Source organism: Dama dama, chromosome 12, assembly GCF_033118175.1.
Source record: "Dama dama isolate Ldn47 chromosome 12, ASM3311817v1, whole genome shotgun sequence".
Lineage (NCBI taxonomy): Eukaryota > Metazoa > Chordata > Mammalia > Artiodactyla > Cervidae > Dama > Dama dama.
In genome coordinates, this window is record NC_083692.1 from 75,085,217 (window position 1) to 75,110,922 (window position 25,706).

The window sequence follows — 25,706 nt, forward strand, 5'->3', positions numbered from 1 at the left end:
GGCTCCCTTCATCATGGAACTACCCATGCACTTGACCCAAGAGAAGGAGAAGGAGATCCATTTGTGCCAGGGGAGTTGTGGGTCCAACTTAAGCCCATACCAATGAGTGAAAAGCAGACTAGTAGAACAGCATCTCTGTTGCATCAATAAGTACAAGCTGCAACAAAGCCTGGCATTCTATGCCAATCTTCGGAACACAGTGGCTGCTGTGTGTGACATTTTCACCTTCTAAATCTCACTACAAATTTCACCACATCCATATAGAAATTTAGATTCATATAGAAAAGAAAATTCCAGATAATGTAGTTCCAGCTTAGACAGACACTGTACAGAGTCAACTTTCTTGGGCACCTCCTAAATACCAGCCTCTGTTCTATGTGTTTGGGACACATTCTTATTTTTAGCTTCGTCTTATTTTGTGATCTCTGGGATTGACTTCAGGTTTTTATGCTCCATGAAATTAGGTAGCTTTTAAGGCAATACCTCTTCTGCCCTCTGGGTGACACTTCTAGATCATTCCAGAAGAATTCTTTTTCTCTCTCAAATTACTGCTTATTCTTATTCCTTCCACTCATCTAGTTTTCAGTCAGGAATCTTTCAGGGGAGAAATAGTTAGTGTGTGTTTTTCTGTATTACTAATAGAACCAGATAAAAGCATCACTATTTCCAGTGACCATTGAAACATTATGGCTATTTCTTTGGATATTCCTGGAGAAGGAAATGGCAACCCACTCCAGTACTCTTGCCTGGAAAATCCCATGGAAGGAGGAGCCTGGTAGGCTACAATCCATGGGGTCGAAAATAGACAGACATGACTGAGTGACTTCACTTTCACTATTTTGCATATTAATGCTCAGTTTGCCAATTTTGCAACATTATTTTGAGGTTGATGTGCTGTCCATACTTTGATATTTATTTTTTCTAAGCGTTGTGTCTCTGTATACAAATGCACTCGAACATGGAGTTAATTCCCATGTAGTGAATGATAGCTTCTGAAAACTTCTCTAACAAGAAAATGTTTAACAGGATAAATCAATTTTCATATGACCTCCAATGTTATTTTGTAAACCCCCTTATCATCCCCTATCTTTGAATTATTATTTGTCTCTTAGTCTTCCACTTTAAGATCAAAGTCGCTTAAGGTTAGGAACCATTGCTTATTCATCTTACTATATATAATAAGGACATAGTATATATAATAACATATATTACACATATATCACAGTATCCAACAAAGATGCTTAAAAAACCTTTGTTGAATGATAGAATACATACATACATATATACATACATAAACATTTGTCCAAGATTCCAAGGTCACCACAAATAAGAACCCTCATTTCCTTTCAAATATACAATGAGGTAGATAAAATGTAACACAAAATCTGATTCTTGGTAGGTATAACAATAGTTGATATTCTTAATTTTTTATGTTGAAGGTCCTCAATCCATCCCCATTTTACTAAAAATAAAAGATGAATGAGGATATTCAAATGTAATAAAAAGATGGACAAATGAAAGCAACATAATCCACTGACAGAACGAGTGAATATATCTTTAATCCACCTTTATAATACAGTGTAAATTAGATAACCACATTAAATGCTGCTATTCATAAGCTTTCTTTTTGATCTGCTTTTCCAAAGGCATCTGAAACTGTCATGGAGAAGAAAATAAGTCCCTTATTAAGTTTGTTTTACCTCTTTTCCACCTAACAGTGAATGCAATTTTTTTCAGAATGTATGCACAAAAATATACAGTTAATCTGTTTATTTTTATGATTATAGGACATTTGTCTTAAAATTCTTGATTTTCATAAATAATTTAAAGACTAATGAGAATTAGTTTTTAACTTTTGGTGACAGTCATACATGGAACTCTTTAGGAATTGAATTAAAGCTATATGTCCTCTTCCCAGACAATTGCATATAGGCTCAGATATATACATTTACATAATAATAGTGCTTATACACTTTCTGAAGCTCATTCTTAGATACCCAGGTGTGCCGGGAGCCGGCACACGAGATCCCACCCATGACAAGGTCATGAGGGAAAAAACCTGACAGGCAAGGCGGATCAGGTTTTCAGGGGCTTTGAAAAGGCCAGCTCACGAGATCCCACCCATGACAAGGTCATGAGGAGAAAACCTGACAGGCAAGGCAGATCAGGTTTTCAGGGATTCCGAAAAGCTGCCCCCCCTGCGCTCACCTTTAAAGATGATATCTGTCTTTCTGATGCCTGCTTCAATAGACTACTCCCTAATTTCTGTGACACAGGCAGAAGGCCTTCCCCAATCTCTTCCCAAAGAAGAATCAATTTAGAACTTTAATCAATAAGTTTCCCAGGTGGTGGTATTTTATGAGATTATCCAGGGTGAAAGGAGTGTTTTAATTTAAACTCCTTTGCTGGTATTTTAGTTTGTTTGGCAAATGCGTTTATGCCCTTGGTACTAATATGCATGATTGCTTATAATACTCTAATCATAAAATAACATAAAGAACCTGATCATATAAAGGCCATAATAGACATAGAGCCCTTCGAGGGGTGAGGAAGCCCTATTAGAAAACATAAGAAAAATTATTCTAAAGGTGGTTATTGGGTTGATGTTTGCTTGCTGTGTTTTGCTTGCTGTGTTTTTGCTCTTAATGTGCTAAGGTTGTGTTATAGAAACCATTGTTAATATAGTTAAAGATCTAGAAAAATAAGAGCTTAGTCCTAGTGTGGTAACAATGAGATGGTTGTTAATTGTGAGCCAGGAGTGCTAGGCAGAAGCTGCCTCACTGAAGCCGCAGAGTCAATGTGGGGTAAACATCTTAGATAAACGCAACTGACAACTTCTGCAGAAGGATTAATTTTTGTGTTAACAAGGTTATACTTCTATTCTGTACTGTTGTCCTATGAGACTGCTACCTTTCAGTTAAGGTCACCATAGAAACAGAAAATAGGTTTACATTCACCTGACTTGCATAAAATGTTAATAGGCCCCAAGGCCAGAAGATAATGTACAAGACCCTCATAAACAAAGAAGTATGCAGAAAACACCCTGGTTTCGTGAAGAACAAGCTGATGTAATGTTAAACTATCTTCCCCTTAGAGATGTACTAACTTGGAGTATAAAAGCTACGGTAAAAAAATAAAGCATTGCCAGACCCTGCCAGACTCTGCCAGGCTCTGCTGCACCCCCGTCTGGTCACTCTCTCTCTCCTTCTCTCTTCTCTCTCTCTCTCTCTCTCTCTCTCTCTCTCGCCATTCATCCTGAGACTTGGCCCTATCAAGGCTGGTCTCACGTGTCTTCTCTCTCTCTCGCCGACGCCATTCATCCTGAGGGTACCCCCTGGATCCTGCCGAGGCTGGACCCCGGCACAGGTGACTATGGACCCATAGGTTAGGATTGCACAGGTTGGAGGTTCTTATGATGGTATTGATTATGTTAAATCAATAATAATGTGAATTTATATGAGATAGAATCAAGGAATTTTGCCTGAAAGAGAAGAAGGATGAATTTGATGCCTTGTAGTTCTTTAGTGGTTCCAAAATTTGGACATGTGGTGATATCCATGATGATGAGACAATGAGAAGATAACAAAGAAGACTTGGACTTAGGACATCCCTTAAGTGATGACATCCCTTCACTTCTACCTCACTATTTTCTTGTTGAAACTCTTAGCAAGTGAAAGATGCCACCAATATCCTGCTCTTGCCTTCTTAAACATGTCCTTCAAAGCTTGTTTGACTTGCTCATTACGTAAGGCATAGATGAATGGGTTCAGCAGCGGTGTCACAAATGTTGTTATCACTGTCACTGCCCAGTTAGTATCCACAGAGTCACTCTGCGATGGCCGCACATAGAGAAAAACGGCACTTCCATAGAAGAGGGTCACCACCATCAAGTGGGAGGTACAGGTGGAGAAAGCCTTCTGCCGGCCTGAAGCTGAGGGGATGCGCAGGACAGCCAGGACTATGTGACCATAGGACACGGCAGTAATCATCAGTGAGGATATGATGACAAGAGAAGCTAAGACAAAGTCAGTTTCCTCCAACTCCTTGGTGTTGGTGCATGCCAGGCGGAGCAGCGGGCCGCTGTCACAGAAGAAGTGCTGCACCACAGCATCCTGTCCACAGAAAGGAAGCAAGGCCACAGCCACTGTGGGGCCAAGTACTCCAAGGAGCCCCCCGACCCAGCAGGCCAAGGCCACTCGGAAGCACACAGCCCCATTCATGAGCAAGGGGTAGTGCAGAGGATGACAGATGGCCAGGTAGCGATCCACTGACATGACAGCCAACAGTAGGAACTCAGAGGCCCCAAGAAAGAAGTAGAGATAGAACTGGGTAATACATGCAGCAAAGGAAATAGTGTGTTGCCTTGAGAGGAAATTGCTCAGCATCTTGGGAATAATGACAGAAGTGAGCAGAATCTCTAGGCAAGACAAGTTACCCAGAAAGAAGTACATGGGAGTCTGCAGGCGAGTATCAGCTCCTACCACTCCGACGATCAACACATTACCTGTTAGACTCAGCAGATAAATAAGAAGGAAGACAGAAAACAGTTCTGCTTTTGTGCTGTTGAGATTTGGGAAACCCGCCAGGATGAACTCAGTCACACTACTGCTCTGGTTTCCATCAGGAGCCATTATCTTTCCCATCTGTGCAACAGCATGAACACAGTCCTGGTGAGGATAGGTCTTCTCCAGACAGTCCTAAAGTTTATTTTATCATGCTATGGCACACAGAGCTCCACTTTCTCTAGTCACAGATCCTGTTAATACTTGAAGAACCTGAAAGTCCATCAACAGACAAATGGATAAAGAAGATCTGGCCCATACATACAGTGGAATATTGCTCAGTCACAAAGAAGGAAATAATGCCATTTGCAGCAACGTGTGTGGACCTAGAGATTGTCATACTGGTGAAGTAAACAGACAGGAAAGACAAATATTGTCTGATATGACTTAGATGTGCAATCTAAAAAATAGGGGTATGATGAATGAATTCATCTATAAAACAGAAATAGAGTTACAGATGTAAAAAAAAAAAAAAAACACCTTATGGTTATGAAGGAGTAGGGGGAGGGATAAATTGGGAGATTGGGATTGACATATACATACAATATATATAAAATAGATAACTAGTAAGGACCTACTATACAGTACAGGGAATTCTACTCAATACTCTGTAATGGCCTAAATGGGGAAAGAATCTAAAAGGAGTGGATATATGTATATGTATAACTGATTCACTTTGTTGTACATCTGAAATGAACACAACATTGTAAATCAACTATACTCCAATAAAAAAATGTTTAAAAGATTTGAAGGACCTGAGGTCCTCATCTAATTGATTTTTAGAGCTGAGAAAGATTTCCTATAAATGGTAGCTAAAACTAAGGTGTGAAGATGACAGGAGGCTCCATCTTCACATCTACTATTCTAAGATCCCAAATGGTGATATCTCATTATTATAAAAACAAGATCCATTGAGCTGGACAAAAATTAAGAAAAATGATTTTGTGAAGAATGTGATTCCTATTCAATCAGAATCAGAACTTGAGCCAGACTGCCTGGCTTTGAATCCCAGCATCTATACTTACTAGCTGAGTAGCCTTGGAAAAGTTACTTAACCTCTCTGCACAACTCAATTGTAAAATGCTGTAAGGAGCAAATGAATTCATAGTGCAAAGAGTTGCCAGCACTTAGCTGACAAATGATGTGATAGAGAAAGCTCTGGACTCTAAGTTTAGGGCACCAGAGTCTAGGTTTGTCTTGCCACTTCCCTTGGAAAACAGTCAATTAATCCAGCCTTGATTGTCTTTCACCTGCTCAGCTGTAGACTGAGTCATAGTAATCTAGGCCATTAGTACATTTATTCACAATATTACCTTTTCATGGAGACTTTCTCCTGCAACCCAACAGTCTAACAGAACTCAGTTAGTCACAAAGTGCTTGCCTATCTAAAGCAAGTTATATTTAAAAGGGAGAATAGGGATAAACCACACTGATTCAATCAGTCAGTTATCCACATATTTTAATTTAGTGCCAACTTCAAGCCAAATATTCTGGGGAATGTTAGGATGAGTTTCTCAAGCTTTTTCAGTCCATAACACCAAGCTAAGTCTCTTCAAACTTGGGCCCTATTAGATGACTTGCCAGAGACAAAATTATGAATTCCTGGTAATTTCTAATAAATTCAGAAATTAAGTCCTTACCAACTGATTCTTGTCATTCCAATTCTGAAGACTAACACCAATTATAAGAACAAATCAATGATATTCTGAAATTTGTTTTTAAAGCTTCAGTTACTAGGAGAAAACTGATCACCATTAGCCATGCAAAGCATGAGAAATGACCTTAAGTTCTTGGTTCTCTGTCAGCCCTACAGTTCTCTAGCACACCCAGCAGTCTACGTTTGCAATAAAGTTTGTGTGTTAAGTTGCTTCAGTCAAGTATGATTCTTTGTAACCCCATGGACACGACTCTTTGTGACCCCATGGACTAAAGCCTGCCAGGCTCCTCTGTCCACGAACTGGAGTAGATTGCCATTTCCTTCTCCAGGGTATCTTTCTGACCCAGGGATCAAACTCGTATTTCTTACGTCTCCTGCATTGGCAGGCGGGTTCTTTACCATTACTGCCACCTCTCTACTTACAATCTCTCACCTGTGGCTCCCACCCAAGTAGGAAAACTTTTGCACCTTTTGTTTAGGATAAAGCAATTCTGTGGTCTTTTCCCCTAGAGATTTCATTCAACATTCTCATCTCCCTGTAGCTTCTATAGAAATTACCTTATTAGCAGTAAAACCATTCAGCTTTTGTTCTAGGTTGATGATGTCTCAGGTGCTATGTTTGTTGATTCGGAGGTAAAGGCAACATTGTCACTACCCTCATGCAGCTCACTGCCTAATGAGAATGACAGAAAAGTTAAAATGTGTCACACGTGAAGTGTCACAGGTAAGCCCAGGGGACTTGAAGGAATCCAAGCTGAGACTTAGACAGAAACTATTCTAGAGGAAGGTGATACCTAAAATAAATACTAAAAATATGTATAGATTTGATAGGAGAGACAGGAAGTTTTTAATGGAAAAGAGCAGTACGTGAGCATAGTATGTTGCAGTTGAAGCACAGAAAATAAGTAATGGAGTGAAATGAAATAGGACTGGTCCCCTCAAAGAGGATTCTTTCTGGCTGTCTGAAAATACTGAAACTAATTATCCCTTAAGTGAGAAGAGAATGAGTCCCAAATCAAAATATAGAAGGGATTCTTCCTACCTGCCCTTGAAAGTCTTTGATATCTCTATGAGGCTGAGGATCACCCTGCAAGAATTTTCTTTCCCTTTTTTGTGACTGAAATGTCCTGCTCCATCCTGGAGTCCTTCCCATGACTTCTGCTGTGAGGCTGACAATAGCCTGGCACACTTGGAGTTCCTGAGAATGGGCAGAGCACTTGGGGAAAGAGGCTGCAGGTGGATAATCTGCTTCTTCTTTTGTGCTTTCCTCCTGGGTATAATTCTTCAAAGCTTTTCTTCTGCCTTGTAAATAAAGGGACTTTCTGATCCTAAGGAGGCTGCATCTCATTGTCCTTTCTTGTGGCCGTGGCCAGGTCAACAATCAGGGTCCACCCTCTCCTCCCTGTATGAAGAGTTTCTTCTGCAATCTGATCACTGCCTTAGGTTTGAATAGGTACACTTCAAGTGAAATACAATGATCTCATAGGGCTCCAAGGTATGTCACTAAAAGAATAACATGGGGCTGAAAGGCAAGGGGTGGATATAGAGGGTTTAAACTACTCATCTACCTATGAAAAGACTTCACGCACTTACCTATAGCTCCTTTTGTCTCTAATGGTTGAAAAATGTTCCATTTAAATCCAGATAGTCACCTTTTTTGCTGGTGAGTTTTATGTACAAACTGTCAGTTTTTCTGTTTGAGACCCAGTCCTCCCTGGCTCCTGGCATGAGCCTGAGAGCAGGGAAGGAGAAGACTGAAGAAGTGGCTGGTTTCTAACCAGTCCATCTATTGACAAGTAGGATCCTTCATGCAAAACTTGAGTTTCAGCACAGGAAGGAGAAAATAAAAGAAAAGTGAAGTTGCTCAGGTGTGTCCGACTGTTTGCGACCCCATGGACTGTAACCTACCAGAGGAACCTGGTATGGGGTTTTCCAGGCAGGAGTACTGGAGTGGATTGCCATTTCCTTCTCCAGTGGGAAGGAGAGGTTAGGACAAATGGAGAAAGTAGCAATGACACATATACATGATCATGTGTAAAATAGATAATTAGCAGGAAGCTGTTATATAACACATGGAGCCCAGCGTGGAACTCTGTGACAACCTAGAAGGGTGGAATGGGTGACGGAGGGAGGGGATATGTATATATTATATATGTATAATATATTACACATATTGTATATAATTATGACTAATTCATGTCAATGTACAGCAGAGACCACCATAACACTATAAAGCAATTATTCTCCAATAAAAAAAAAACTTGAGTTTCCAGTGGTGATGCCCCAAATGAGGATTTACTGAACCAAACACTAGGAGCCCAGGTAGCAGCAGTGCCTGCTAAAGAAGAGAGATCCAGTTGGTGAGGAAATAAAGCCATAAGAAAGAGAGAAAATAATCCTCAAAGACACAAGAGAGATTTGCAATTTAACAGAAGTTTCCCAGACTTAATGCTTGATGAAAAGGAGGCTGATCCTTAACAAGGGTTGAGTGGGAATGCTTCTGCTTTCATCTGTCACTCACCCCAAACCAGCAGCTGCGAAAGTACTGGGCAATGCAGGGGAAATGAGAGAAAGAATGGAGTCTGACCAGCTGTGGAGGACCATAGCCAACATCTGTCTTTCTCCTGCACAGCACTCATGGGACATATTTATATCCCAATTACAGAAGCATTGTGTTTTCTCCCTGAGGATTTACACTGATATTGAGAATCCCTCCCCTGGCTTTTGGGTTGGGAAGCAATAGTAGCCTCAAGGGTGGGATGAGATAAGAGAAGCTTCCCTGCATCATCCCTAGCTTTTACTGCTTCTCCCAGCCTTGGACCTTATCTTCTAGTAATAAATAACACACACACCTAAAACACTATTCAGAATTCTGAACCACTCTTCACATTTTTCTATCTGTGTCCACTTTATGTCCTTGAATAAAGACTTGACTAACTCCTATTCATGTTCTAAAACTCAGTTTACCCTGACACATATCAGCTTCTTTTCTGAGAAGGTTCCCCTGCCCACTAACCTTAACCCCACCTCCTGCCCACTCTCCAACCTGATCCATGGCTGGTTCTGCTAAACTAAGTCTCAATATCTAATTGGAATTCTACTTTCTCATTTGTGTCTCATGCCAGATTCTGAACTTGTAGGACAGGAATTATATTCTAGTATAATAACAAACACCAAACACAGTGCCCAGAACACATTAGGTGCTCAATAAATAAGTGAATTAAACTATTCTGACCCCTAGACTTGAGGAGAAGCTGGTATTGTGAGATGAGTCTTAAGCTGAGAGGAAGAAAAGGAGAGTTGTCTCTTGTTATCTGCATCAGATCAGTTCCAGAACCCCCTGGGGATATTAAAAAAAAACTATGAGTGCTCAAGCCCCTTGATTAGAATGGAATAGTATTTTAATATAACCTGCACAGATCTTCCTTATAAAGTTGACTCTTGAAAAATGCGGTGGGAGGGAGGTTTAGGAATGCCAATTCCCATGTAGTTGAAAACCCACATACTGCTATTTCTGCCTCAAAAACAGAGGAATTCATAAATGACTTACCCAAGAGCAAAAACCTGAAACAATTTGGTCAGAATCAGTACTCAAATCCTTCTGATTTCTTTTGATTTCACATATTGTGATCTTTAAGAGAAATGAAACTTTCCCTCCTAGCTAGTTAATTTAAGGATATGTAAAATGAAAATGTAGGTACTATATTTATTGGAAAAATCCACAAGTAAGTGGACTCGTTCAGTTCAGACCCATGTTGTTCAAGGGTAAGCTATACTTTAAATCATTTCTAGATTACTTATAATACCTAACACAATGTAATGCAGTAGGAAATGGCAACCCACTCCAGTATTCTTGCCTGGAGAATTCCATGGATGGAGGAGCCTATCAGGCTATAGTCCATGGGATCGCAAGAAGTCGGACATGACTGAGTGGCTAATACACACACACACAATACAATGTAAATGCTATGTAAATATTTGTTGGTATAGCAAATTTGTTTTTCCCTGCTTATTTAAAATCCATGGTTGGTTGAGTTCCCAGATGCAGAACCCATGAATATGGAGGATTGATTGTACAGAGGTCCCCCTGAGGCTCAGTTTGACTGAATTCCATTCTTCTGGACATATTCTTTTTTAGAGAAAAGATAATACCTAACTGGAAACATGAATGAGGCATGAGAAGTTTCATCACTTTAGATTATGAGGAAATAGTGAGATCACAGACAGGTAGCCCTGGTTGAGGTAAGTTGAACAAAACTAAAGTAGAACCTGAGGCTCTTGTTTGTTGAGCTGCAAGGAGGACAAGTTGAAGCGAAGAGAGACGCATGAAGTCTGAGCGCTAGTAAAGCACACTTAAGCCATATATGTTTGTAACATATAATTGAACTATAAAACTTAAGACTCTAACTACAAAGTCAGGCAATTTTTTTTAAACTATATAGCCATCTGTCAAATTAACAATGATCTTGGTATTGTTATAATACTTTCAAAATGACTTGATCATAGGAATAGCCTAGTTTTTGCATGAAATAGTACATTTTAGAAGAAAAGATCATATTTATTTTAAAAATATAAAACATACTCAAATGACTTAAAAATACAACAGTGTATAGATTTTTAAAGTTCCAATCCTTCTCCCCACCTCATCCATCCCATATCCCTTCCCTATTTAACCATTTTCATTATTTTATTGCACAACTTTCCAGGGTTGTTTTGTGTGTATGTAGGCAAATGTCACAATGCTTAATTCTTTACCTGTGACTTTCTTACTCTGTTCTGTACCTTATTACTCACTTTTAGGATATCCTGGAAAACTTTCCCTGTCATTATATGGAGAACAGAAGGAAAATATTTAAACTAAGGAGACTGCTAGCTTGACAACTCTGTTGAATGATGGATTTCAATATTCTGGAATTATGCTTCTATTTTAATCATCTTTTAATATCACTTTGACTTTAGTTTTCCTCATCAGTAAAATTCCTGTTGTGGTAACTGTATAGAAAATAATTTATAGCAAAATGATATGATACTTGGGATTTGCGTCAAAATAAAATGAGTGGAGGTATAGATAAAATTAGCATGGCCATGATTTGGTAATTCATGGAACTATGAGTTTGTTACACGATTATTCATTATGCCATTTTCTTTATTTTCAGAATGTTTGAAATTTTTCATAATGAAAAAGCGTCAGAAATATGTAGCTACAATCAGGTATATATGTGAAGAAAATTCAAAGTTTTTAGAAATACAAACTGTCTGCAGTTAAAAATTAATGAATGTCAGAAATATTTCCCTAAAGGTGGCAACTCAATTTCCACAAAATTAGCCAACCAACCACTGGGGAATGTCAGATACCATGTGGCCTACTCAGAGCCAGGAAATGTAAAACTATAATGAACGATCAACTCCAGGAGGAATTCAAGCTTCCCAGAAACAACTTGCTTTCTGATCCAAAAATAGTGGAGGCAATATAGAAGCACCGCTATTCACACGGAATCACAGTTCAGAATGGGGAGATAGGATTAAAAGAAAATGTTGAAAACAGAAGATTGTCTTTTTCATTATGATAAAATTTCTTAAAATAAATAAAGATTGCTTTTCTCTCCCTTCTTCTTTTCCTTAAAAGGGTAAGTAAATAACATAGGAAAACAAGATTGAGTTCCATTATCAAATTTTATATAAGAGGAACTTACAGGAGAAAAAATAGCACACAGAATTGAATAAAAAGAACAAGAAATACAATACAAATCTAAAATATGAATAGGAGATTATTCTGTAGTCCTTAATTCATATATGTTAACTCATACCCATGTATAATCTGGCCTTGAGTATAATAACCACAGTGTGAAAAGAAGGATAAAGCAGGACAAGCAGGTATTCAGGATTGTCTGAAGACCATCTTAAAGAACACGGAACTAAGAAACAAAATATATGAGAGAAATATTAAGTGACATAAAGGCAGACAAATATCTATGAAACAGAAGGGTGCAGAAATAGACCCACATATTTATGGCCACTTGATTTTCAATGAGAAAAGGAAATTCAGCAGAAAAAGTATAGTCTTTTCAACAAATATTGAAAGAACAGTTGGATATTCACATGATAAAATGGACTTTAATCTACATCTTAGACCATATATAAAAACTAAGTAAAAAAAAGATTCATAGACTTAAATGTAAAACTAAACTAATTTTAATTTCTAAAAGTACAAAATAAGATATAACCTCTGTGACTTTGATTTAGGCAGATTTAATAGAAACTAAATCAAAAGCACAGTCCATAAAAGAAAAATTGATAAATTGAACTTCATCAGAATTACAAGTTTTCTTTCTCAAAAAAAATACTGTTAAGACAACACATAAACAAGTTATAGGTTGGGGAAATTATATATATTAAAATCACATATCTAATAAAGGTAATATAGTATCCAGCTATATTAAGAACTTGCAAAACTTGTTAATAAGAAAACCTACCTCTAATTTTTTAAATGAAAAAAAGATTTGGATGGTCCTACAATGATAATTGGAGACTTCAACACTCCAGTGTAAGTAATGGAGAAAACAACTAGACAAAAGATAAATAAAGAAATAGAAGACTTCAACATGGTAAGCTAACCTAACAGTGCAGATCTAACAGACCACACATAGAACATTCCACCCAATGACAACAGAATACACCTCCCTCAGAAATACAGGTGAACATTCTCCAAGATAGATTTTGGGCCACAAAACTAGTCACAATAAAATTATACAAGTGTCTTTTCTGATCACCATGCAATGAAACTATAAATCAATAGCAGAAAAAACTTAAATCACACAGTTTTGAGCAACAAATGTGTCAAATTAGCCAACACAAGAGAAAGTAGAAAATACTTACAGATTAGTGAAAACAAAGTCACAACATACCAAAACTTAAACCATGCAGCAAAAGCAATGTTCAGAAGGAAATTTAGAGCTATAAATGCATTCATTAAAAAAAAAAAAACTCAAATCAACAACCTAACCTTCAATCTTAAGGTTGAAAAGTTTAAGGAAAGTTTTAGGAAAAAAGAGGAGCAAACTAAACACAAACAAAGCAAGCAGATGGAAGGAATAATAAAGACTAGAGCGGTGATAATGAAAAATAATTTTAAAAAACAAAATCAACAAAACCAAAAGTTGGTTTTTGAAAAGATGAAAAAAAAAACCCGACAAATCTGTAGCTTGACTAACAATGGAAAAAACAAAAGAAAAAAAGATCAGATTACTGAAATCAGGAATTAAAGTGGAGATGTTACTACTGACCTTACAGAAATAAAAAATACTGTGAGAATACTATTAACACCTGTATGCCAACAAATTAGATAACATAGATGAAATGGAAAAATTTCTAGAAATACCCAAACTATCAAAACTCACTCAAAAGTTTCTTTGAAAAATAGAAAATCTGAACAGATTCTATAGTGAATAAAGAAGTTAAATCAGTAATTGAAAACCTATTAAAGAAAAATTCAGGATCATTTGGCTTTATTGGTGAATTCTACCAAACATTTAAAGAAAAATTAACTCCAATCCTTCTCAAACTCTGCCAAAAGGCAGAGGGAATGCTTCCAAACTTACTCTATGAGGCCAGTACTAGCCTCATATCAAATTTAGAAAAAAAAAAAAAAATAAGAAAATGATACACCACTGTACCACATGAATGCAAATACAAAAGTCCTCAACCAAATACCAGTAAACTTAATCCAGCAGCATAGTAAAAAGATTATACACTAAAACCAATTGGGATATACCCCAAGAATGTAAGAGTGGTTCAACATAAGAAAATGAATATAATATGCCATGTTAACAAAATAGAGGGGGAAAACACATGATCATCCCAATTGATAAAGAAAAAACATTAGACAAACTTGATATCCTTTCCTGATGAGAATACTCAGCAAACCAGGAATACAAGGGAACGTCTTCAATATGATAAAGGACACCTACGAAAAATCTGCAGCTAATATCAGTCTTAATGGTGAAACATTGAAAACTTTCTCCCTAAATTCAGGAACAAGAGTGGACAACCACTTTCACCACTTCTATTCAACACTGTACAGGAAGTTCTAGCTAAGGAATTCAGGCAAATAGAATGGGATGGAATAAAACAAAGTGATATATAGTATATACCATACTATACAATATAATGCATCCAAATTGGAAAGGAAGATGTAAAACTGTCTCTGCTAGGAGATTTTATGATTTTTATATGTAGAAAATCCTAAAGAATCCATCCGCCCTAAAAAACTATTGTAGAAAACGAATTCAGAAATGTGGGTATCAGAGAGCGCTGTGCTAGGCAGAAGATGCAAAAGCAAGAGTTGTAGGGAAATAACAGTGTAAAAGGCTTGAGGGTTGGGCTACTGTCCGCTTAAGTGGGAGCGATGGTTGGGGAACCGGGGGCTGTTTTGCGCTGAAAGCCGTGGACTTCAGAAGAAGCAAATGTGTTCCTTGGCGACAGTCCACAGGTCGCCGTGAGGGTGGCTCCAGAAGGGCTTTCCTGCCCTTATTCTGTGAGAGTTCAGATGCTAACCTTCTTCGCAAGGGTAAATTTGCGCAGCTGGGCGCCCGCGGGGGGGGGGGGGGGTGGGGGGGGTGGCGGCGGCCTTCACGACGGAGCAAAACCACCAGCTGCACTTCCTTCGAGCCGGAATCGAACCAGCGACCTAAGGATGTCTATATGCTTCGCATCTACAGTCCTCCGCTCTACCAGCTGAGCTATCGAAGGGTGCATATGCGGTCAACTGGGTCCTTCCTTTTTGCAGAAATGTCAAAAGCCAAAAGGCTTTAATAGGTTCCGGGTTCAACATACTCAGGGTTGGCTCTAAGTCCTTTGGCAAAGAGCCTGCACACGCCGGGGATCCGTGGTGGCCAGGCATCCCGGAAAGGCGATTTTCAGAATCTGAGCCCGGGCCGCTACTTGTTGACTCATTTTCTCTCCCTTGGGCTCTTTCTTCAGAGAGAACAGGACAGCAGCCCTCTGTGGCCAGAAAACTGGAAAAAGGGTGAGGAAAAGGGGGCGTTACTGAAACCCAAATGGATGCGTGGGTGAGGTGGGAGCCGGCTTGCGGAGGAAAGCAGAGGATCCTACCTGGGTAAGATCCGCTGAGGGGCCCTCGAGGAATGTCTGAGCGTCGCCCCCAGCCCTTACCCAAACCCAGACCTGCGCTCTGGTGCTGGGGCGTCATCACCCCTCCACTTAACCTCGACCTGACCCTGTTGCTACCACGAGCTGGCCTCACTTTTCCTCACGGTGAGGCTTCCTGGGAAGTGATGGGGAAAGGATGTCGGGCTAGGCGGGGAGACCACACCCTTAGGTACCCAGAAGCCTGGTCAAGCTGCGGCCAGTCTGGGGACTTGGCTCCCCTCCTCGGCTCACAGATCCGGATTCCTTTGGCCAGAGAAGGCTGCTCCCTGATGTGGCTCCAGATTCTGTGGACTTCCTGGACAGGCACGGGAGATGGAGGGAGGACCAGAGTACTCTGCCGTCAGGCTTGGACCTCTTGCCTTTGCTCTGCGTCTTTGACAAATGTTTAAGGTCCCGTCTGGTGCGGGCCTGCCACCCCAACAATGCTTGGTCACCCACCCAGCTCATGTCGCACGGAAGTATGACAAGCCACACCCGCGTGTGGCCTCCAGTGCCAGCGTGGCCACTCCTGATCCAGATACCCGCAGGTTTTCACGTGCAAGGACGAGGTCCATGTCCTTGAAGGTCTCCTACTGCTCGTTGTGAGGTCCCAGACAGGAGGCGTGGGGTCATGGTGCTAGACAGAAGAGAAAAGTTATGGACCATTCTAGGACTAGGCAGAGTAGGGAAGGGAAATTGAATGGGAGGATTTTCAAGAAGAATGCCTTGGTTGTCCCTGACCCATGTGATGGCAGGGGTGCTTTGTCGGGCTTCAGGGCTTGTGGTGGGAAGCTCCTCTGTGGCCATTTATCTGTCACGGATCTGTCCATGTTGAATAAGTGGTAGCGGCAGAGCGAGTGCAGTTTTCTCTGGAGAGAGATACATGAATAAAAGTTTAAAGGGCTTGGGAGGTTGCGAGGGTGGCTAACTAGGGTAGCCTGCGAAGGCAGGAGCAAGGGGGTGTTGTTAGGATGAGGGGCATTTGTCCATGGATTTCAGGAAGGAGGGGTAATTGGCTTCAGAAGGGCTTTGTCCTGTGAAAAGGGGGATGATCTACTGATGAAAGGGCCAGGGTCAATATACAGGGCAGCGGTAGAGGGCGCAAGCGGTCTTCGTGATGGATTAAAAAAAAAAAAATAAACCCAAGCACTTCCTTCGAGCCGGAATCGAACCAGCGACCTAAGGATGTCTACATTCATGTAATACTACAGTCCTCCGCTCTACCAGCTGAGCTATCGAAGGGTGCATATGCGGTCAACTGGGTCCTTCCTTTTTGCAGAAATGTCAAAAGCCAAAAGGCTTTAATAGGTTCCGGGTTCAACATACTCAGGGTTGGCTCTAAGTCCTTTGGCAAAGAGCCTGCACACGCCGGGGATCCGTGGTGGCCAGGCATCCCGGAAAGGCGATTTTCAGAATCTAAGCCCGGGCCGCTACTTGTTGACTCATTTTCTCTCCCTTGGGCTCTTTCTTCAGAGAGAACAGGACAGCAGCCCTCTGTGGCCAGAAAACTGGAAAAAGGGTGAGGAAAAGGGGGCGTTACTGAAACCCAAATGGATGCGTGGGTGAGGTGGGAGCCGGCTTGCGGAGGAAAGCAGAGGATCCTACCTGGGTAAGATCCGCTGAGGGGCCCTCGAGGAATGTCTGAGCGTCGCCCCCAGCCCTTACCCAAACCCAGACCTGCGCTCTGGTGCTGGGGCGTCATCACCCCTCCACTTAACCTCGACCTGACCCTGTTGCTACCACGAGCTGGCCTCACTTTTCCTCACGGTGAGGCTTCCTGGGAAGTGATGGGGAAAGGATGTCGGGCTAGGCGGGGAGACCACACCCTTAGGTACCCAGAAGCCTGGTCAAGCTGCGGCCAGTCTGGGGACTTGGCTCCCCTCCTCGGCTCACAGATCCGGATTCCTTTGGCCAGAGAAGGCTGCTCCCTGATGTGGCTCCAGATTCTGTGGACTTCCTGGACAGGCACGGGAGATGGAGGGAGGACCAGAGTACTCTGCCGTCAGGCTTGGACCTCTTGCCTTTGCTCTGCGTCTTTGACAAATGTTTAAGGTCCCGTCTGGTGCGGGCCTGCCACCCCAACAATGCTTGGTCACCCACCCAGCTCATGTCGCACGGAAGTATGACAAGCCACACCCGCGTGTGGCCTCCAGTGCCAGCGTGGCCACTCCTGATCCAGATACCCGCAGGTTTTCACGTGCAAGGACGAGGTCCATGTCCTTGAAGGTCTCCTACTGCTCGTTGTGAGGTCCCAGACAGGAGGCGTGGGGTCATGGTGCTAGACAGAAGAGAAAAGTTATGGACCATTCTAGGACTAGGCAGAGTAGGGAAGGGAAATTGAATGGGAGGATTTTCAAGAAGAATGCCTTGGTTGTCCCTGACCCATGTGATGGCAGGGGTGCTTTGTCGGGCTTCAGGGCTTGTGGTGGGAAGCTCCTCTGTGGCCATTTATCTGTCACGGATCTGTCCATGTTGAATAAGCGGTAGCGGCAGAGCGAGTGCAGTTTTCTCTGGAGAGAGATACATGAATAAAAGTTTAAAGGGCTTGGGAGGTTGCGAGGGTGGCTAACTAGGGTAGCCTGCGAAGGCAGGAGCAAGGGGGTGTTGTTAGGATGAGGGGCATTTGTCCATGGATTTCAGGAAGGAGGGGTAATTGGCTTCAGAAGGGCTTTGTCCTGTGAAAAGGGGGATGATCTACTGATGAAAGGGCCAGGGTCAATATACAGGGCAGCGGTAGAGGGCGCAAGCGGTCTTCGTGATGGATTAAAAAAAAAAAAATAAACCCAAGCACTTCCTTCGAGCCGGAATCGAACCAGCGACCTAAGGATGTCTACATTCATGTAATACTACAGTCCTCCGCTCTACCAGCTGAGCTATCGAAGGGTGCACAGGTAGGTCCTTCCATTGACAAGTACTGGGTCTTCTCTTTTCGCAGAAACGAAGGTGGACAAGAAAATGGAGCCCCACTGCTTCTTAAGGAGAAGCATGGGCCTCTAAGCTCCTTCCCCCATTGCATCTATTTCATCCCCAATCCCCATTCCTGGTTCTGTATCTCCTTTACCTGTTACTCACTCCAGAGAGGGGCCTTGGTGCCCACCTAGATCTAGTCTTACTTTTCCGTGCAGTGAGGCTTCCTGGGAAATGATGCGGAAAGGATGTTGATTGGGCTAGCCCAATTTGGGGCCTTGGTTCCCCTCCTTTGACCACAGACCCGGATTCCTTTGGCAGAGGCGACTGCTCCCTGAAGTAGTTCAAGATTCTGCGGGCTTCCTGGATAGGCGCAGAAGAGGAAGGGAGGAGCCAGAGCACCCTGCTGTCGACTTGGACCTCTTGCCCTCACTTGGAGTCTTTGAAAAACCTTTCAGATCCTATCTGGTGTGGGCTCGCCACCCCAACAGTGCGTGGTCACCCACCCAGCACAGGTAGCACAGAGGTGCAGCAGGCCACACCCAAGTCACCTGCCCTCCAATGCCTGTGTCACCACCCCTGATCAAAAGACCCACAGGTCTGCTCCTGTGAGGATGAGGCCATGTCCACGGAGGTCCCCTACTGCTCACTGTGAGGCTCCAGACAGGAGGATTTGACTGTGCTAGGGCTCACCCTAGAGTATCCAAGTCATCAGAGTCCATCTCCCAGCTATGGGGACTCCCCTGCCCCTGATACATCCCCAAAACGTCAGAGTTAGTTCCCCCAAACCTGGGAACCTCCAATTCCCTTGGAGAGGGGGAGGGGGAGGAGGTAGGGGTGTCTGTGGGCACATCCAATGAAAGCCTTAGAAAATCTCTTCGGTCCCTGTCTGCTGGTCTCTGCAGAAGGTGACATTTGAGGCTGGAGACTCTGTGTGGTCACAGAGCAATAAAACCTTTCTCCTGAAGGTCTCCTGTGGGAAAGCAGTGGGACCACCCCATGGACCCTGGAGACGCCACAGCCCCGGGCTCAGCCCCTTTTAGCCAGCAGTGGGACATGGGAAGACCTGGGGCAGCTCACCTGGAGAGGAAACTGTGTGGGGAAATGCAGTCTGAATGCAGACGCAGAACCTGAACTGAACAGGGATTTGTGGGCTTAAGAGTCAGGGGAGGCCAGCAGCTGGGCCCCGGGACTGCAGAGAGTCACAAACCCATCACCGTTGTACAGATAGTCCTCTTTCCCATGCTTTCCCAACATATCTCCCACCTTCAGAAGTTTCCCTCCCACAAGAGGGAAAAGAGCAAGGGCCACACCCTGGCTTTCCTCTCTGCACCCACAAGCCTTGACAACCCTCCCCCAACCACCACCACCTCTTCAGCCTAGCTCAGTTGGGGATGGATGGGGGTCAGTGGGAAGGCCCAGCCCATGTAGCCTAAGGGCCCGGCCCTTAATTAAGCCAGCTGGTCAGAAAGCACAGGCCAGTGGCCTGTGTAAGGAGGACAGTGGGTGTACCCCTCCAGATCACACATCCAGCCATCAAACCCCACTCCCTGGCCCCTTCTGCTCCCTGCCTTCAGCCACCATTATCTGCCCTCCCCTCCACCCCCACTTTTCCTACTCTCAGTGCTCACTCAACTATAAATCTTTCTTTTTGCTCACAAACTCTGCTCCTCTCCATGTCCCCCTCCACTTGTAGTCACTCCCCCTTGGTCTCTCTCTGTCTTTATCTCCAGTTCTATTGCTATATCTTCCATCAGAAGCAGCAGGGGAATCAGTGCACGTGTTTTTCCCTCCATTGTATAGAGTCGGAGCAATCATTAGTCTTTCAGAAGGAACTCAAAGGTTCCTATAGCAACCAGAAGAGCTGTGAAGTTTCAAGGAATTTGACGTTTTCCCATGGCCTCAGCCTAGTTCTCTGACAGGAGACCTGAATCAGGCCTCTGAAGTTTTCATCATGACTCCAAGCCTTCTCCCCCTGTCCTGAGAGCCTAGGTGTCTGTTGCCACTGCCAATGCCAGTGGCTCTCAATGCAGGTGTAGAGTTGGCAGCGGCTTGGTACATCCCAGCATGGCAGTCCTGTCCCACAGTATAGAAAATGAATAGTGATGGAGGTTTTCTGTCTCCCTATGTCTATATATTTATGGATTATGTGAAAGAAACACAGAAAGAGAGAGCAAATGTGAGAATGAGGGAGAAAGAGAAAGAGAGAGTCAGAGAGAAAGTTGGAGAAATGGACAAGGACACACAGAGACTGCAGTTGGGCTAGACAGAAGAGAGAAGCAAGGGACCACCCTAGGACTAGGCCGAGTAGGAAAGAGAAATTGAATGGGAGGATTTTCAAGAAGAATGCCTTCATTGTCCATGACCCATTTCATGGCCCAGTGCTTGTCCGGCTCCAGGGCTTGTGGTGGGCAGGTACTGTGTGGCTGGGTCTATCCATGTTGAGTAAGTGTAGTAGCAGAGCAGGTGCTGCTGTCCCTGGGGAGAGGTGGGTGAATAAAAATTAAAAGGGCTTGGGGGGTCAACAGGGTGCCTTGTTGGGGCAGCCTCCTAAGGCAGGAGAAAAGGAGTGTTTGGGGCTGGAGGGCATATGTCAGTGGACACATTTCACTAGTAGCCCTCATGATGGGGCAAAAGTAACAAAGGCACTTCCTTTGAGCCAGAATCGAACCAGCAACCTAAGGATGTCCACATTTATCAAGTCTACAGTCCTCCGCTCTACCAGCTGAGCTATCAAAGGATGCATATTCATACATTCCACTGACAAGCACTGGGTCCTTTATTTTTGCAAAAATGAGAGGGGCCAAGGAACAGGAGCCTCACTGCTCCTCAAAGGAGCACCACCTCTAAGCGCCTCCTTCCATCCCACCCACTAGGAAACTCAGTGGGAGGATTTTCAAGAAGAATGCCTTGGTTTTCTGTGAACTATGAGATGGCCTGTGTGCTTGTTGGGCTCCAGGGCTTGCAGTGGGCAGCTCCTGTGTGGACACATGTTTGTCAGGAATCTGTCCATGTTGAACAAAATGGTAGTGCAAGAGGGGGTATTTGTCTTCCCCAGGAAGAGGTGCATGAATAAAAACTTAAAGGGCTTGGGATGTTGAAGGGGTTGCCGCAGTCCACTCAGGTTGCTTTCGGATGAAAGGCATGTGTCCTTGGATTTGGGAAAGGGACAAGTGACTCCGGAAGGGCTTTGTTGGCTTTGTCCAGTGAGAATGAAGATGATTTTGTAGCGCACGGGCAAGGGCCAATTTGCAGGGCAGAGGCACCAGGTGCCAGGCGGTGGTGGCATTTATGATGGGGCAAAAGCAAGTGAGGCACTTCCTTCGAGCCGGAGTAGAACCAGCGACCTAAGGATGTCCACATGTAGTAGACCTACAGTCCTCCGCTCTACCAGCTGAGCTATCGAAGGGTGCACATTGGGTCACCCTGGGTCCTTCCTTTTTACAGAAAGGACAGAGGCCAACACACTGGATGACCCCGGGTACATCAAGCGTCCGATTGGTTGGAAGCCTTCTTGGCAAAGAGAGATGTACATGCCAGCTCCGTGGTTGTCAAGCATCCTGGGGTGGCTATTTTCAGAATGTCTGGGCCTGGACAGTCTTTTCTCTCCCCTGCTCCTTTCTACACGGACTGGTGGGATACCGGCCATCCTAGGTCAGAAACCCTATAAGAGGTGAGGGTAAAGGGGGCGTCAGCCAAAGGGAAGCGTGGGTTGTCTGATGGCGGGCTTGCGAAGGAATGGAGAGCAGCAGAAAGCATCCTGCAGGGTCAATGAAGACCTTTTGAGGAGAATCGCCGCCTCTAACCGCCTCTCCCCATCCCACTCAACTCCCGCCCCAGGTTCTGTACTCACGTCGCCTCAACACTCACTCCAGACCGGGACTGCGGTGCTCACCTAGACCTAGTCTGACTTTTTGCGCTCAGTGAGGCTTCCTGGGAAGTGATGGAGAAAGTGACGTTCGGTTCCGCGGGGACGACGGCGCGCATCGGTACTCTTCTGCCCTGTTCGCTGAGGCCAGTTAGGAACTTGGATCTTTTCTGCCCACAGACCCGAAATCTTTGTCAGTAGCTGTTTCTCCAGAATATATCTTCCACTCCCTGCACCCTTCAGTTCCCTTGCTTCAGCCCTCTTTATTTTCCCCACCACCTTCCTACTACCAGGTGTATTTCTGATCCCTTTTTGATCCCTAAGTTCGTGCTTTTCTCTTAAACTTTCCCTCTTCCTGTATAGCTGTGTCTGTTTCTCATTTTCTTTCTGTCTCTCAGGGTGTCTAGCCCTCTTGGTCTGATTTTTCTCTGTAACTTTTTTTTTTCACTGTTTTCTTCTTTGTTTCTATGTCTCTATCTCTTGCTTTTTGTCTGTTTTTTTCCCCCCTGTCTTTCTCTATTTCTATATCTCTATGTCAGAATTTGCAGTATATTTGTTTCTAATTCTCCAAGTTTCAGCACTCATTGCTCTTTCAGATGAAACTAACACTTTCTGGGTGCAATGAGAGCAGCATATAGGGCAACAGATATTTGTCTAAAATGCAGGCTGAGACAAGCCAGTGGGAAAATAAAGGAAGAGTTTCGAAAGTTCAGGATAGTTATCCTGGGTGTGTTTATAATTATGCATGCTCAGAATCTCTTGGGACCTTTATTGCAAGTTTCTTTTACTCTCCAGGTTTGAAGAAATCTTTAATGGCAAACAAAGAAATTTTGCTAGGATGATGCCTGAATTTAATTATTTAAAAAATGGTATAACTGGTTCACCAAATGTAACAAAATGTATTATACCAATGCAATTTGTCATTAGAAGGGAAAATGTTGGAAGAGGAGCAGGGAGAGCATATATATGAGAACTTTCTTTACATTGTGCTCAGTTTTCTTTTACATAAAACCGCCTCCAAACAGAAAAAAGTATTAATTGAAAAATTCATGAATTGATTTTGTCCATGTCTATCTATTTACATGTATACTGTTGCTAGAAAGAATGTTCTTGGGTAAGCAATAAAGGATGGCTTCTAGTGTGCAGTTAGAGGGGATGATCTTGTCTATCTTGGCTAGGTCATTCACAGTAACAGGAGGAATAAAAGTCCTCAGATGCCTGTAGATGGGTACCTTGTAGTATCGTGCATGCAGACATTCTCCTGTGAATGGTTCTCTTTCCTTAGTGAAATAGAAAGCCAAGAGTGAGAATGGATGCTGAGGTATTGCTATTTTAAAGACACTATAGAAGGGATGAAAGATTCACCTTTAAGAATGGTACAGTGAAGTGATTGACAAAAATAGTAAGATTATTATGCAGATGCACTTGAGATCATTGTCATGAATTTAAATTGAGACCATTTGAGCATTACTGGGTTTCTCTTCATTCTAGTTCAGCTTGGTGAGTGCAGGGGTGCAATGTTTATGTTGAACAAAGATTGCGATTTTGTTAAGTGAGTTTTCTAAGCAAAAGAGGAACAATCATACGCAGACCCTTAGACTGAGAATTCAGCCAGGAACTGGAAACTTTTCTTGATGTTTCTTTTAAGGATATGGGCCATCTCTGCTCCTTCACCACCTCCTGAAGGTGCTCTCTCCTTTGCCTAAGGATGCTCTCTCCTGCAAAATGGGCCTCTACAAAGACACTGAGAAAGGTGTAATACTTTAATTCAACCTGGATTTCAGTGGACATCAAATTCCATCCATACACTCTCCTGGAACCCTGAAATGTGGGCAAAGATCCAAAGTTACCTGTACTCACAGTTTAAGAGGTGAAAATGTCTAATAGGAGTTCAGATTATGGGTTAAAACATTCTCAGACTTTTTGAAAGCAAGCGGTACGGGCAGTGAGCTGATTTTCCAAGTTAGTTGTCCAAGATCCTTGATTCAAGTCTACAAGAATTTAAACACCACCCTCCTCCCCGTGCACATTGCTTTTTTGTTGAGTCACACTCCAGACAGTCTCCCTCAGACCCTCCCTGTCCTTCTCACTTCCTGGTAGAGAAAGATGCAGTCTTCATCAGGAGGCCAGAAATGGGGCTTGGGCGTGGAGAGGCAGATGCGTCCCAGAGCAAACAGACCAATGGAGAACTGAGGACCTGAGAAACTGACTCTAAAGTTCCGCTGTACTCTGACGACAGTATGGACCCAAGGGCTACTCCCTGCACTTTTGCCAAAGAAGTTGCCGCTTGAATTTCGATTTTACACTGCCCGCGAAGCCTCTGTGAATTTCCCTCTGTAAAAATGTGGAGGGGGAAAAAAAAGGACACCGCTCCCCCTTTCCCCTACCCTTTTATCAGTCCCTTGTCGAATGTGACAAATTCGTCTTCCGGAGTGCGTTTTCACTTAAAGCTTCCGTTTTAAGGTCTTAAAACTTGTTTCTGATGACCCCTATCCCCTTCGTGAAATTCCCCATCTTTGAAGACCAATCAAAACGTTACTAATTAGCAAAACTTCCTCGCCAGAGAAAGCGTTTGACTAGTTTTAACTGAACCTCGCTCCCACAGGCTCAATCTCTCACCTCTAACCTAGTAGGTGCAATATTTGTCTCATTTTAGATCTGAGTCTTCTGCAACTGGCAAAAACTTTCCCTGGCAGCGGTGGGATTCGAACCCACGCCCCCGAAGAGACTGGAGCCTTAATCCAGCGCCTTAGACCGCTCGGCCACGCTACCAGATGCTGGACGCATATTTACCGCTCTTTCAGATAATACTTTCTTTACATCTCAACTCTGCTTTACACAATACATTCTTGAAGTCCTAACTTCAAACGTCAAGAGCAAGGGGTTCAGGGCACAGCGGACACTTACCGCAAAAATTTACTCTCCTCTTTGGCTCTGAATTTTTCATCTTCCACCCAGGGCTTAAAGGAGAAGAATTTAGTGAATGAATAAATGGGTAATGAATGAATTAAATCTGTACCACACACTAGGGTGTGGGTCTTCAGCAGTGTTACTATGTTTTATTCCTTGCGGCTTCCTCAGTCTGCCATAAATCTCTTACAAAGATAAACGAAGGCTGTTGCTAATTAAAGCTACGGAAAATCTTATCTTTAAAGGAACATGACATCCAATGGCGTTTTTAGAGCATTCGCAAATGCTCCAGCGCCTATTTGGAACCTAACCAACAACCCAAAGATGCCAACAGAATTCTATAACTCCCCCTATTTCACCAGCTGAGACATCAAAGAATGCACACATGTGGCTCTGCTGAATTATTTCTTTAGAGAAGAAGCTTCTTATATGGTTTTACACTCTGTTCCTAAGACACTTCTCTCTGTTCTCATAAGGAGAGAGCAGATGCTCACGCGATTTGCATTTGGTGACTTTAGGAGCTGAAGGGTCTCCCAGGTTGCCACTGTTGACATCTCTGCGTTGCAAATCCACCCTCGGAATCTGCTAGGGAACTTGTGCGGGGAAATCCTAGCCCAGCGACAAAACATGTTCATTTCTCCGAGAAAAACGTTTT

The 25,706-nt window shown here is 43.1% G+C and overlaps 1 protein-coding gene and 6 non-coding genes across 7 annotated transcripts; all 7 read right to left on the minus strand.

The window, feature by feature from the left end:
• Positions 1 to 3,635: 3,635 nt before the first annotated feature.
• On the minus strand, positions 3,636 to 4,631 carry LOC133066899 (olfactory receptor 6S1). The gene has a single exon (XM_061158286.1). The coding sequence runs from the start codon at positions 4,629 to 4,631 to the stop codon at positions 3,636 to 3,638; it is 996 nt and encodes a 331-aa protein (XP_061014269.1).
• Positions 4,632 to 14,877: 10,246 nt separating this feature from the next.
• Positions 14,878 to 14,967, minus strand: TRNAY-GUA (transfer RNA tyrosine (anticodon GUA)). Its single transcript is given in 2 exon segments — positions 14,878 to 14,913; positions 14,931 to 14,967. It is a non-coding gene; the product is annotated as a tRNA-Tyr (tRNA).
• A 1,550-nt stretch (positions 14,968 to 16,517) lies between these two features.
• TRNAY-GUA (transfer RNA tyrosine (anticodon GUA)) lies at positions 16,518 to 16,608 on the minus strand. Its single transcript is given in 2 exon segments — positions 16,518 to 16,553; positions 16,572 to 16,608. It is a non-coding gene; the product is annotated as a tRNA-Tyr (tRNA).
• A 1,550-nt stretch (positions 16,609 to 18,158) lies between these two features.
• TRNAY-GUA (transfer RNA tyrosine (anticodon GUA)) lies at positions 18,159 to 18,249 on the minus strand. Its single transcript is given in 2 exon segments — positions 18,159 to 18,194; positions 18,213 to 18,249. It is a non-coding gene; the product is annotated as a tRNA-Tyr (tRNA).
• A 2,674-nt stretch (positions 18,250 to 20,923) lies between these two features.
• TRNAY-GUA (transfer RNA tyrosine (anticodon GUA)) lies at positions 20,924 to 21,013 on the minus strand. Its single transcript is given in 2 exon segments — positions 20,924 to 20,959; positions 20,977 to 21,013. It is a non-coding gene; the product is annotated as a tRNA-Tyr (tRNA).
• Positions 21,014 to 21,592: 579 nt separating this feature from the next.
• TRNAY-GUA (transfer RNA tyrosine (anticodon GUA)) lies at positions 21,593 to 21,682 on the minus strand. Its single transcript is given in 2 exon segments — positions 21,593 to 21,628; positions 21,646 to 21,682. It is a non-coding gene; the product is annotated as a tRNA-Tyr (tRNA).
• A 3,149-nt stretch (positions 21,683 to 24,831) lies between these two features.
• TRNAL-AAG (transfer RNA leucine (anticodon AAG)) lies at positions 24,832 to 24,913 on the minus strand. Its single transcript has one exon. It is a non-coding gene; the product is annotated as a tRNA-Leu (tRNA).
• Positions 24,914 to 25,706: the final 793 nt, after the last annotated feature.

Bases quoted from the DNA above. Each gene is read 5' to 3' on its own strand.
- LOC133066899 (XM_061158286.1), bottom strand. From the start codon at position 4,631: ATGGCTCCTGATGGAAACCAGAGCAGTAGTGTGACTGAGTTCATCCTG.